At 49.5% G+C, this 13,654-nt stretch overlaps 1 protein-coding gene across 3 annotated transcripts in view; it reads left to right on the forward strand.

The window, feature by feature from the left end:
* The window catches only part of LOC134547184 (uncharacterized), a 60,285-nt gene extending 51,549 nt beyond the window's left edge, over nt 1–8,736 (forward strand). For all 3 annotated transcript variants that reach the window (XM_063390843.1, XM_063390844.1, XM_063390845.1), the window contains one exon: nt 6,304–8,736. In XM_063390843.1, coding sequence (XP_063246913.1) covers nt 6,304–6,432 — 129 coding nt within the window. In that variant the 3' untranslated portion in view covers nt 6,433–8,736. The remainder of the gene's footprint in view (nt 1–6,303) is intronic.
* The last annotated feature ends 4,918 nt before the right edge of the window (nt 8,737–13,654 follow it).

Genomic DNA, 13,654 nt, shown 5'->3' on the forward strand with positions numbered 1-13,654 from the left:
GCCTGAAGCAAGACTGTAATTGAAAAGAAATCACCTCTCATCAGAAGGTTGAAACACCTAGAAGTTAATTAATTCATCCCAGCTGCCTGGCTGTTGGCATACTGTTGTGGCTTAACCCCACAGTGAAGTTGCTAACCCCGTGGGATGGGGGAGAGAATTGGGAGAGTAGATGTGAGATGGCTTGTGGGGTGAGATAAAGACGATTTGTTAGAGAAAGCAGAACCTGTGCATACAATTAAAGCAAAACAAGGAATTTATTCACTGCTTCCCATGGGCAGGCAGGTGTTCAGCCACCTCCAGGAAAGCAGGACTGCATCATGGTTACTTGGGAAGGCAAAACACCAGTTTATGCCATCATATGGTATAGAAAAGTCCTTTGTCCAGTTTGGGTCAGATGTCCTGGCTGTCTCCTTCCGGCTTCTCATGCCCTTCCAAACCTTCTTGCTGTCAGGGCATGAGAAGCTGAGGAGTCCTTAACTCAGTATAAACACTTCTTAACGGACTGATAGTTTTAGTTATTGCTGTCACCATTATTCTCATCCTAATCTAAGCCACAGGATACACCAGCTACTAAGCAGAAAATCAACTTGATTCCAGCAGAAACCAGGACAGGTATGTATTATGCATTGGAGAAACTGAGGCAGAGTGTTGGGAAGTGGTCTGGTTAGAATCACGTTTGAAATGACAGACGTAACTAGGAGCAGGTATGTGGGTCCCTTCCCTTGCTCACAGCTGATGGCTTCACACATCAAAGTTGAAGAGTGAAGTTTATTTTCTAACACTTAGCAGGGATGAGAGGAAGAAGGTCAAAGTGGAGTGAAATCAGTGTACTTGTAAATGTTCCTCAGTGGAGTCTGATAGCCTTTACTCTTTCTGTGCCCTGCCTGCATATTGGTGCCACCTCTGGCTCTGCCCACTCCTGGGCAGGGCAGCTGTCTCACAAACAGGCAGCATCCGAGGCAGGCATCTGTCCTTGCCAAAACTATTCTGGGGATTTATTCCTTTCCACACAGGGTGGTGGTGGGAATCGGATGCGCCTTTACAACTTGCAATTACATGGTGCCTTTCATCCCAAAGGACTTTTAACAAGTGAGTCTGCAGACTGCAAAGGGATCATTCACCCACCACTGGAAGGCAGCATCCTTTAAACGGAGTTCAGCAGCATTTCCCAACCACTGGGGCCCAAGTGTAGGAAAGAAGGGACTCCTGTGCTGGATTGGCCTTGAGTAGGGACGGGTTGGCAGAATGTGCAAGCTGATGTGGTTTTGAATCCCAGCAGGATACTAGAGCTCTTAAGAAAGAGGACCAAAGAGTCCTCTTAATTTTCCATCACCCCTATCACACCACTTCCTTCAAAGGCATTGTTATGTTGGGTAACTGCATTTCCCCCCTCCTGTGGGGATTGTCATTCCCGCAGCTGAAAGCTCACTTGGACCTGTGCTGTGTCCAAAGAGGAGAACCATGGTTCTGTGGAATCATGAGACCAAAATTATGTTACTGTCTGCATTTGAGATATTTTCCCAGACTTCATATGAAGTAAGGGACCTGTTTCTTGGAGGAATATGGCTTCATATTAATAGACTTAGCTTTACATGTTTGTCTTCTTCCTATATACTCTTTCCTTGCTGAAGTGTACAGTTATGTTACAGATGAGTTTATGGAGCAGTTGTGCATTTGTCACTTTTCTGAGAGCTGCTAATATGATTGAAATTGGCATTTCACCTGTGACGTTTAATTTTTCTGACATTCTTTGAGGCACCTCCCTCCAGTCACTATATTTAGGTGTGCTTCTTTGTTAATACACTTCAGATACCTTTCAAGCCTGGTTGTTTATTTGGCCCCCTCTATTTAAAGGTGATAATGCTTTTGGTGGGAACAGTTCATGTTGGCAGGAGTGTACATGTAGGCACATGTGCATGGGTGAAGAGGCATCCTTGACCAAGGTCTGTGCAAAGTTGCTTGAAACTTGTGTAGGATGAGTTTACCTCCCTTAGGAGCTCATTTAACTCAAATGCAGTGGGGCAATGTGGGCATCTTCAGGTGCTGGAACTGCCTTGTGTTCTGGACAGCTGCATGAGCCAGTGATGAGCTGTGGTGCCTTAGACCATCCCCTGGATGCTGTGAAGTTCCGGCCCTGCATGGCCTGAATTTCTTTACAAGCAGGCAAGATTTGTATGAGTGGAACAGCCCTCCTGGTGATTCCCAAGTCAGGAGGAGTCTGTGTGCACACAGGGATGTGGCCAAGTGACCAGGGAAGCGCCTGTGTACTGGGGAGAACCTGAGGCATGGGAGGGTAGGTAAGTATGTGCAAGTGAGCACGTGTGTTTGACAGAGTACATGTCTGAGCCTGTGTGCTCTGCTGTGGCAGCCCAGTGGGTCTGACTCGGGCCATTCTCCAGCTGTGTAAATACATTGCTTAGCAAATTGAGGGCTCTGGTTAATGATTTCCATTAGCACAGGGCCCATATTAGGCTCCGTTCCGTGAGCGGTGCCCAGCTGTCCGAATGCCATTGGAGTGAACACATGAGCCTTTAATGTCAAGTGTGCATTGTTTGTGCTCTGAGGAGCCTCTGCAGGAGCTGCCCTGGGGTTGCTCACCAGGGGCTGTCAGGCAGGTTTATGGCAAGCTCCCCGGCAACCTGCTGCAGCAGCAGCAACTCTTAACACCCTTCCCTAGTCAAAGCAAAGTCCCAGGCATGGTGTGCCCAAGGAGAAGGGCATGCTGGCAAGGATGCTTGCCCAGACTACAGGCAGGCAGCTGGCCCAAGCGACAGGGTGGCAGGAGCGTGTTCCCGTCTCTGGCAGCTGATTCTATCCGTTTTTCTTCTGGAAATACATCTACAGAGCTTTGCCTTGTGCTACTCATCAGAACCAGACCACCACATTCTGTGATCCCAAATGGTGTCTTGGACTAAGCCAGATCAGGCCTGGTCATCCTTAGGGCTGGATATGAACTCCAATATAAAAATGCTCCTCTGCAAGAAGAGAGTTGAGGGATTTGGAGATTTCTTACCTCCACCAAGGGCAGTACCAGAGGTGCTGCCCTGTCAGTCAGGGAGCAGGTGCATGAGGATGCTGCATTGCTCATGGTTATAAAGGAGTGCACATTGGTCAGGGTGTTGCTATGGATGAGGCAGTCAGGTTACTGCCTCTCTGTTACTGCATGCAGTTGGGCACAGGCCCTTTCTCACTCTGCCTTGTATGCTGCTGAGAGCCAGTGGTCATCTTGTGGCTGCCTGAGAGGTGCCATGATGAAGAGGCAGGATTGGCTGCATTTTGAGCCTCAGTTGCAGCTGCCTGACTACCAGTGAATCTCGGCATCTTCCTGTGCCTTTTCGCATCCCTGACCTTCTACCTCAACCCTTGTTCTGGGTTGAGCTAGAGGATGGTTGAGGATGTCCAGGACATCCTGGCAGTGTCCTGGAAAGGCTCCCTGCCCCACACATTGGCCCCTGGAGAAGACCCAGAGAGAAACCATAGCACAACTTTCCACCCAAAGCCTGGTGAGTTTTGTCGATGACTTTTGTCTGTCCTTTGGACCTGTCTTTCCCCAGCCTCTTCATCTGCTGTCTGCCAAAAATGAACAGATTCAGCTGCCTTCCCTAATCCTGTCTGGCATTTCAAAATGGAGGGGACTGCCAGGTTCTTTGTTCCCATTCCCTCTTGGCACTGGCAGGGGACCTTCTCTGCTCTGGAGAAGGACAAATGTGCTGATTTATTCTGCCCCTTAGCTTTGAATAGGGGTTGCTATGTTACCTTCCAGCTCTGAGGCCTGCCAGAGCATACACCATATATAACCCCACAGCAGGTGGCTATTGAGTAAAGGCCCTTAAATCTGCCTCTCTTGTTTCTTATGCCACTGGCCAAGGTGTCAGGGGGATGTAGCAGGGCATGATTTGCTGGCTGAAACTCCAGGCACAGCTGATGCCAAGCACCATGTTGGCATTTTCCATTCTCAAGTGCCCGTCTTAATTTGCAGAAGAGATACCAACTCAGCAGGAACACGCTGCCCACACTGGCTTTTAGAGGTCTTTTCTGACATGAAGGCTGCTGCCCCGTGGGGCTGGGCTGTGACCAAGAGCCTGGAGACAAGAGGCTTGCAGTTCCTGCTGCAGTTACTGCAGCACTCAGGGCCTGGTTTGGACACTTTCTTAGCTCACTCTAGTTTGCTCTGTGTGTTTGGGTGAGACAAACCATCTGAGCACTTTTTTGGGGATATTTGTGTGTTGTTGTCTTGTAATGACAGGTTAAAACCCAGGCAGAGGAGTGATGGAGGCATTAAAACATCACCTTGGCGTGCTGTTAGGTGGCTGCAGCTGTGTGATAGACCCTGAATCTGAAGTGCTAAATGAACCTCTGTCTTCTGTGAGACAGTAGAGTTGGTAATTATTCCTAAAAAGCCTAGTTCTTTGAGGAACAGTCCCACAGTGCAGGCTAAGCAAAGGAGACCCTGGATCTAGTTAGGAAAGGCCTAGAAAAGGAACAGGGAGTCACATAATACCAGAGCCCAGTCTGAATCACACAGAATGTTAAGAGCTCAACCCATCAGACCAGGCTGCTCAAGGCCTTATCCAGCCTCACCTTGAACACTGCCAGGGTTGGGGTATTCATAACTTCCCTAGGCAACCTGTTGCAGTGTCTCACCACCCTCACAGGAAAGAATTTCTTCGTAATATCCAGACTAAATTTCACCTCTTCCAATTTGTACCCATAACTCCTTATCCTGTCACTACAGTTCTTGAGGAAGAGTCTCTCTCTGGCTTCCCTGTAGACCCTTTCCAGACACTGGAAGGTTCCTGTGAGGTCTCCATACTACCTTTTTTCCCCTCCAGGCTGAAGAGCTCCAACTTTCTCAGCCTGTCTTCATTGGGGAGGTGCCCCAGGCCTCTTAACAACTTCATGTCTTCCTCTGGACTTGCTCCAACAATTTCCTATCCTTCTTCTGTTGGGGACTCCACAGCTGGATACAGTACTCAGGTGGGGTCTCACCAAGAGCAGAGTAGAGGAGGAGAATCATTTCCTTTGACCTGCAGGCCATTCTGCTTTTGATGCAGCCCAGGATTCCATTGGCTTTCTGAACTGTGACTGCACATGGCCAGGTCACGTTGAGTTTTTCATCAACCACCACCCCCAAGTCCTTTTCTGCAGGGCTGCTCTCCATCACTTCTTTGACCAGCCTGTCGGTTTTTGGATTTTTTCTAACCTCTATGAAAATAGTGCTAAAGCCCTTCCCAAGAATAATCGAAGTGAGATGAGAGTAGGGGACATTTACATGAGTTTCTGAGCTGCTGAACTTCCCACATATTCCTTGGGAATGAGCGCTACAGAATGATGATTAAACACTCTCCTGGACCTTAAAGCAGCGAGACCTCCTCTCCCAGCCAAAAAGTATCAATGAAGTAGCTGTCTCACTTGTGCTTCTGCTTGCGTAGGGAAAGAAACAAACCAAAGTTCCTGAAAAGTAAAAGGAAAGCTCTTCGCATTTAACAGAATGGAATAACTTTTTCGGCACCATAATTCCTCTGGGATCCACATATCCCAGCACAGCCTAGTGGAAAACAGCATTTCTGTGCAGGGAGTGCAGGGAGTACATGGCTATTTCTGGCCTCCTTACTCTGGACCTGCTCTGGCCATGCTCTGAACACTGGGAGTGAAAAGGGAGAGAATGGTCTTTACTGGCCATGGTAGAAACCAGTCTGTCAGGCCTTGGGGGTGGGACCTTTTCCTCCAAGCGTCTCTCAGCCATTTCCATCAAACTGTGGAGTCTGGAATCAAAACCCTGGAGAGTTTCAGCATGCCTGGGACTTTAAGAAAGAGTGGTTTGAAAATCCTTATTGGAGAGCTGTTGAAAAATGGGCTGAAGAATGCATTTCCAGAGATGACTTGGTTTGTCTCCATGCTCCAAAAGTGTATTAGATCTTACTTCAAGGCCAAGTGAATTTAGCTTTTCCATGTGATACCTTTTGGTAATGATGCTTTTCTGACTCTGGTACTCTAAATGCATCATGAGTATCCTGTTTCACTTAGTGGCTGCAGGTCACTAGTCATGTGGATCCTAGGGACCTCAGTCCTGGAGGAAGGGAGGTGTGCCTGCCTTTTATCTTGAAGGGTAAGAGCAAAGATGTGAGCAACGTTCTTCCACTGCCTATGTTAGTGCCATTTGCTGCAGGTGCAAGCATGACCGCCCATTCAAGGAGGTGCAGTTGTATCAGAGAGGGGGATGATAAAGCACTCAAGGCAAGAACTTCACTGTTTGCAGCTGATATGAGCACTGACTTCATGCCTCTTCTTGTTCCCCTGCAGAGCACCAACGGAGGCCGCCCGCCACCCCACTTTATGTATGACCCCTCCACTTTTGCCTTCCGTTCCCTCAGCACCTTGAAGCCGCTGAGCCCGATAGCTCCGGTGGAAGAACCGTCATGTGCCTACTGAAAGAGTTTCTCCAAAAAACCTCAGGAACTATCAACCAGTGTCCTGCCTGGCGGGGAGAAGGGGGAGGTGGTGATACGCAGGGGGAGGGGTGGAAGAAGAACGAGCAGTGGCACATCTTTACAATGCAGCTGCTCTGGCAGGAGGAAACGAATGGCTTGGTAGCAGAGCCTGTTCTCAGACCACTGAAGGATCCGAGCAGTGGCAAAGGGAGTGAGTTTTGTCTTTCAGGGCAAAGCAAACCAGTCAGGTCCACAAACTGCAAGAACTGCCACCGAGGTAATGTCAAACAGGAGTATGGTAGTAACTGAAGATACCCAGGAGGTGTTCAGGTGTTAGTATGACCTGCATGGCAGCAGGGTTGAGTAATTAAGCTGTGAAACCAAACCCCCACCGTTAGTTTCTCAAGGATTTCTGGGTTTGCAGTGCTTTGTTACAGACCTGACACTTCTCCCTCTCAGAAGTGAGCTCAGGATTGGAAAAAGAGGCTATACAGACCTGCTTGCAAAACAAGAAATCCCTTTCTGAGATTGTTATAATTGCATTGACATCAAGCTCTGTTAAGTGGAAAACCCTAGGACAGGGAGGTGTGTGGAGGAGTAACTGGCTAGAGCTGTGTATTGCAGATGATCTGCTGGCAGTTCAGTGATACTGTCCAAAAAGAGATTGAAATGGGAGACTGAGACATCCATATGTAGATCTGGGGTTAGAATTAAATTCTAGAATTGGAAGGTCTGTGTTGCGCCATCCACGAAAACACAGCACCCACCTTCAGTCCTCTCAGCATCATCAAAGAGAAGAACTTGGGCGTGACCCTGTGCTCATGGATCTTCTCTCTGCTGAGGCAGTGTGTGTTCTGGGGTATGTAACACTTCTCCATAGTATTGTTCCACCACACGATGGTGAAGATAACTGGTACCACCAAACTCAAACCAATTTAATGTCCTCAGCAAGCTTTTCACTCCCCTTGTTTAGGCTAGCTGTTAAATTCAGGCATACTCTTCTGGTATCAGTGGAACAATATTCCCAGATGAAGCAAGGAATGGGAAAAAGCATTCCATTTTGTGGATGTTGGTGGAAGAAACAGGAGGGGAGTTTGAGTCAAGGTGGGGAACATTTCTCTATAGACAGTTCTGAGGCTGTTGGCACCATGCTAGGCCTTGCTACCACTGATGTTTGATTGGGATCTGTCCTCGAGGCATGTGAATGTTTTGTGCCACGAGGCAGGAGTTAATAGAACAAGCTCTTGCCTCTCCTGTTGAGGCAGAGGAACAAGGCCTTTCCTCTTGCTGCACCTGGTGGAGAGAGTAACCTCTTTGTGTAGGCATTCCCCACCATGAGCCTGTATCTGAGTGCAAGGGGAAGCAAGTAGTTTACTGTTTGTGCAGATCAAGAGGAGCAACTGTGAGTAATACAAAATAATTTTTTGTTTTTTCAATCTGCCTCAGTGTAGAGTCTTCGATGCTGCTCTTTGGTTGAGACCAATGGTCAGTCCAGCTGTCAGTAGGAGGCTGACAGATGCAGTGAACTGGTCCGGGCCCTTCACTGACACCCCTGGGGAAAGTCCAAAGGCTGTAGGCTTGGGGACCAGAATCCCTTACCCCACCCCCTTCTCTAACTCCTGTCATTCAGGCAGGCAGAGCAGCTGGGCAAGGTGGTGAGGGGATGTGTGTGTCCTGATGCTGTCCCAGCTCTGCCTGCTCTTTGGCTCCAGACTGTTACAGCTGGGCCACCCCCTGCACCAGCACCACCTCCAAGAGGACACTTGTATGTACTGGTAAGGGACCTCTGGCAGACCGTCATGGTTCCCTGCAAGTCCCCATTTCCAAGAGAGCCATTCCTCTGCTGATTCCTCCTGCCCCTGCAGAAATTCTGCTTGTCTTGTTTTGATGGCACACCTCAGCTTTTAAACTGCTGCCAGATCAAGCCGACCAGTGCAGGACAGGAAGCATTGCTCCTTTGGACCAAATCCCTGTGCTCAGGAGATGGGATAGCCATGGCCTGGTACCCATCTGAGAGGCACCTTCCTTGTGCAAATGGCTGGGCTGGCAGCCCCTGCATGCCCTGCAGCTCAGGCTTTGCTCAGCAAGAGCTGCCAAGGTGCTGGGGCCCTGAGGTGTGTTCCTGCCAGCCAGCAGGTGGGGCAGGCTGCCTTGTCCCAGGTGGGAGCAGGGAACAGGGATGTCCTGCCGATATCATTGCCTTTTACTACTTTTGTAACTTTTCTCTGTCTTTTCTTTTTCAATCAGAAGAAAAAATAAATAAAAAAATTAAAAACCCCACAGTGAAATAAAGTGTAACAGCTGCTGTATTCACACCTCTGGTGGGTCCCCTGCAATGCCATCTTCTGGGTGTTTGTGGGCAGGGGTATGGAAGGGGTGGAGTAGAGTGAGCTGTGACACAGTGCAGCCAGTCCCAAGCACTCTGCAATGCAAGAAGGCCATGCCTGCAAGCCAAGTGGCTCTGAAAAGGAAGAGCTTTTCCAAAATGAGTGCCAGGTTGTATGTGCCTCTGCCGCATTTGAGATATGGTGTACTGGTACGGTGTATTGTCCCTCGCTGAAAGGGTGCTTTGGCTTTCGAGTGACTTGCCTATTGCTTGGGCAAGTCAAATGTAGCCTGACTGGAGGTTTCCAGCCCCACCCAAAACAGAAAAATGGGTAAGTACCCAAATGGCCTTTGGCTTGTAATTTTAACTTCAGGAAGTCTTGCATATCTGTCCTGAGATTCTCCACTACCCTTTTGTTTACAGTCAGAGCACTTTTCCTTCTCCCTAATTTTGCTATAGTTCACCTCTTCCTCTGGATTTGGCTCTAAATACTCCATCTTGGGTACTTGTAATGTGCATTTCCCACTCCTTGTTAACCATTTGAGCTAATTCCTGTCTCTCCCTGCCTCCCCCTCCCCCCCCCCAACTTGGTATCTTCACCAGCATCTCACAAGGCTGTTACCTATGTCCCCTTTTCCAAGGCCTCCTGAGAGATATTAGTATAAATTCCCTTTGCAGTCCTACTTAGATTCATTCCCAGGAGGCCTTTTCCATTCTTCCCTCCAAGCTCTGATCTCCTCTAGGCTTCTTGCCATCTCTCTTATCTTGAAATCCTCCCCTCTCTGTCAGCTGCAGCTTGTTAATTGGCCTTGGCCAATTTTCCAAGGGTTGTACGGTGACTTGCTGGTTCCCCCGAGCCCCTGCTCTTGGACATCCCTTACAGAATGCTTTTCTCTGGGATGTTTCTTCCAGCACAGCCTCATCCCCTAGTGCACCCACCCTTGGGGCCCCAGATGCCGTTCAAAGCCACTGTGGTGGCTATGACTGCACAAACCCTGATCATCTGTAGGCCTCTGCCAGGTCCATCCTGTTGTATTTTGTCTGTTCAGAGGGAGGGATGCATTGACCTTGTATCTGCTGGGCTGGAGGTATGGACACCTAGCGCTCCAAAGCCAGGGTACAGCTGCTGAAGGGCGGGAAGCTGGCACACAGCTCGGCATTGCACAGCCAGCCCATTGACCAGGCTGAGCTGGGGGTAGAGCTGCTGCTGCTGCCCCCGGGACTGTTGTCTGGGCCCCCAGCATGTGTCTGGATTTAGTTTAATCGTGCCCACCCATCATCTCTCCCTGCAAGCTGGGCCTCTGGGTTAACAACAAAACAGGGCAATTTTTGTGGTGAAACATGGTGATAAACTGCAATATGGTAACAACTCTGAAGCTCAAAGAAGGCAGGTTAGAGGGATTAATGAAGATCTTGCAAGGTACTTTTCAGCTGTGGTTACCAGTGTTACTGACAAAGGAGAGTGAAGTTGTTGGCCTCCTTTGGATGCCAGACTCTGGCATGTGGGAACAGTTTCCCAAAGCCCACTGCAGGAGATACCAGCAGAAACCAGGGAAACGAGAGCCAAGCTCTGGTCTTTGAGCCATGGTCCTTGCCATAACCACTGCCCCGCGTTGCTGCCTCTGGCATCCATCAGTGCAGGGCTGTTCACCTCTGTGGCTTCCAAAGCAGGTTGTGCAAACACCTCCTCCTCTGCCAGAGCGGGCAGGGATGCCGGCTGAGGTCTGAGCAAGGCACTGGGAGCACTGTCAGCTTGATGTGGGTCCCTCAGGACCTCTATCCCTGGGGCCCCTGGCTTCCCACCAGGTTTGGGTCCTGCCTCACCAGGGTAGCCTGTAACTTCTAAGCTGAGTCCTTTCTCTGCTCGGAGCCATCTTGCTTGGAGATGTGCAGGTGTTTTCCTTCAGAGCAGGAAACACCCTGTGAGGAGAGCAGGGCTGCTGTGCCAAAGTGCAGCTCAGCTGTGTTAACCATCTGCAGGAGGGTGAATGGGGACAAGCGGCTGTTTGAAGAGCTTGGCTACGGCTTCTCTACCATTTAAGCAGGACCATTTAAGCTAATACTGCTCTCCAATTAAAGTAAATTAATTAGGTTAATTCTATGGCCTTTTAAAAATATCAAAGGAACCAAGGTCAGAGCAGTGGCAAAATGGGTTGTTACATGTGTACCCTGAGCCTCGGTGAGTCCCTTTGCAGCCAGCACACGGGATCGTCTCTTTGTGTTGTTCAAACATTTTCTGACATATACATGTGTACATGCATGCACACATGTGAGATATATGTATATATATATATATATGTATATTTTTGTCTCACTGTGTCTCATTTATGGAGAAATCTGTCTTCTGACAGTCACCCACGAGCAGGGTGCCCTCTGCTCACCTGGGTCAGTCTGACAGGGCTCTATGTGAAGCCCATGTGTGGCACACTCCCCACCTCTGTGCTGCAAAGTGCAGTGGTGCTTGGAAAACCCACCCACCTCCCTGTTTCCAGCTGCATGCTGAGTGTTGACCCATCTGCCTACTTATGGGATTGACTTGGAAAATGGGCAAAACTGGCAGTGCTGCTGGGGCCATGGTTCTTACCCCAGGCTCATGGAGGCCACCGAAACACGGCACAGGAAAAACTGAGAAGCAGAATTTCCAGTTGGACAGACCATCTCATTCAAACAACTTTGGGCTTTCCCTTGCTCTTCCCGAAGCTGCATAGCATGTTGTGGCAAGGTGTGGGGTGGAAGGGTGCATGTCAAGTTAGGATTGAGTGGGGTATGTGCTGATACAGTGTGGGTGTTTGGACACAGTGCATTTATAGTGGCATTCATGTACCTGTGGTGTTTGTACTTATTGGAATATTAGTTATATTTTAATCAGAAGGATGTATTGGAGGAGTGAAGATAAAGGGCCATGCATGCAAATGTGGTTCTGGAAGGATGGATGCTGGTGGATGTGCATCTGGAGCATGGGCAGAAGAGCCTGAGCAGGGGAGGGGCAGGAATGAGGCTGTGTGTCCACAGGTGTCTGCAGGCAGTGATGCATGGAGGACATACAGATGGGTTATATATGCCAAGGCAAGGGTGGTATTTCTTTCCTGTTTCTGCAGTCTCATCCATTATGGTTATAACTGGCAGACTTTTGCAGTGCATCACACCAGTAATGATTGGAAAAGAGAAGAAGAATTTACAAACGCCTGATCTGTGCCCTTGAGGCACTTGGGAGCTTTCACCATTGAATTAAAAAGAAGCAGGCACCTGGACACCAGTGACTCAAGACAAAGTGATCTCAATACAAATTAGAGTGTGATTGTATTCTGTTGCTTCTCAGACGAGAACTTTGGGGACATCAAAGAAAAGTAGCAGGTGGCAGGTTCAAAGCAAACAACCAGAGGCAGATCTGCACAGAGTGTGGGGTTGCACTGGGGAACCCTGTGCCACAGGATGCTGTGGCTGCATGGTATTTACACAGCTACAGACTTGAGAAGAAAGAAAAAAAAAAGATTACTCCCTAGCAAACTACATGCACAAATGCCACCTCTGGTTGAGGAGGGTGGTGACAGAGGGGCATTTTCTGGGGTGGTTACTATGTGCCAGTCCCATCTCTGCCCCATCCTCAGTGGCAGGGTCTGCTCCTGCCAGGGTTCCTGGTGGGCCAGTAGCTCCAAAAAGGCACATACACCACCGACCAGCCTTGGCATGCCAGCACTGCCTTTACAATTCCAGGAATTTCTCCATGGGGAGGCCTCAGGGGTGATTTGGCCCTCATGTGTTTGATGGTGAGGGCAGGGATGACCCCATTCTCTTACTGTGCTGCTCCTCGGGGAGTGCTTGAAACCTGAGCCACTCACTGATCCATCTGCATGGCTGCAATGGGCATCCTACAGATCCTCTCTGCCCTCAGTGTGTGGGTGCTGGGGCCTGCTAGGAGAACCCTGGCTCATCAGGGCTGACTGGCATCCATCACGTCCCCTGGCCCAGCCAGGCTCAGCCTGAATCATCCATGGTCGCAGTGTACGGAGGTTGGCCACAAAGGCACAGCTCAGTCTCGCGTTTCTGAAGTGTGTGAGGTCTGTCCTGAGTGGCAGGCCAGTGTTTATGTGTCAGAGGAACAAAGTGAGTTTGGTTTGAGCACTGCTGCAGGCTTATGATGGGTGTGTTATGCATGGAATTATCTTTTGAAATTTGAGAACATGTTGGGAAAGCAAGGACAAGCATCCTCCAGTGATGGGTAACCCTCACGTGGTAAACCTCAACCCAGCAAGCCAAAGAGGATGCAGCTGAAGCAGCAAGGCTCTGCAGAAGTAACATCAGCGATGATGAGAACATTCAAACTTGTTGGTATCGCACCGTTTCCTGAGCTAGATTTCAGTGGGCTTATTCAAGCAAAGGTGTGAGGAAACAGAAGTGGTGGATGCTTTGAGAGATCACTCTGGCTGTAGCTGCACGCCAGCCTGGCAGGGCCTGACCACATGTTTCAGTAAACCTGGGGCAGGATGTGCAGGCAGCTCCAGACACATGAGGAGCCCAAAGACCTGTTTGCTTTTGTGGCTGCTCACATCAGTGCCTGCTGTAATAACAGCTGGGTCTGTTAGTAGGTTGGCCAGAACTGATTGCAAGTTCCTATCTGATGTGCTCACAGCAGAGCACAGCTCATAGCTCCGAGGCTGGGTGAGTGGAGGAACTGAAAGTGCCGTGGGAGCTGGATGCCAAATAGGGAGGTGAATGGAGACAACAAAGCTCCTTTGAAAGGAACGTGGTTGCCATCTGCAATGGGAGGAAAATTGCTTTCTACCAAAGGGTCCCCTAGGAGCAATACCTACCTTGCCCTGGCATGTCCTGCAGACACTCCAAGGCAGGCTGGGCAGCATCTGTCCTTGGTCTAGTGGCCTGGGAATGTGCTGGCAGG

This window comes from Prinia subflava, chromosome 2 (genome assembly GCF_021018805.1).
Source record: "Prinia subflava isolate CZ2003 ecotype Zambia chromosome 2, Cam_Psub_1.2, whole genome shotgun sequence".
Classification (NCBI taxonomy): Eukaryota; Metazoa; Chordata; class Aves; order Passeriformes; family Cisticolidae; genus Prinia; species Prinia subflava.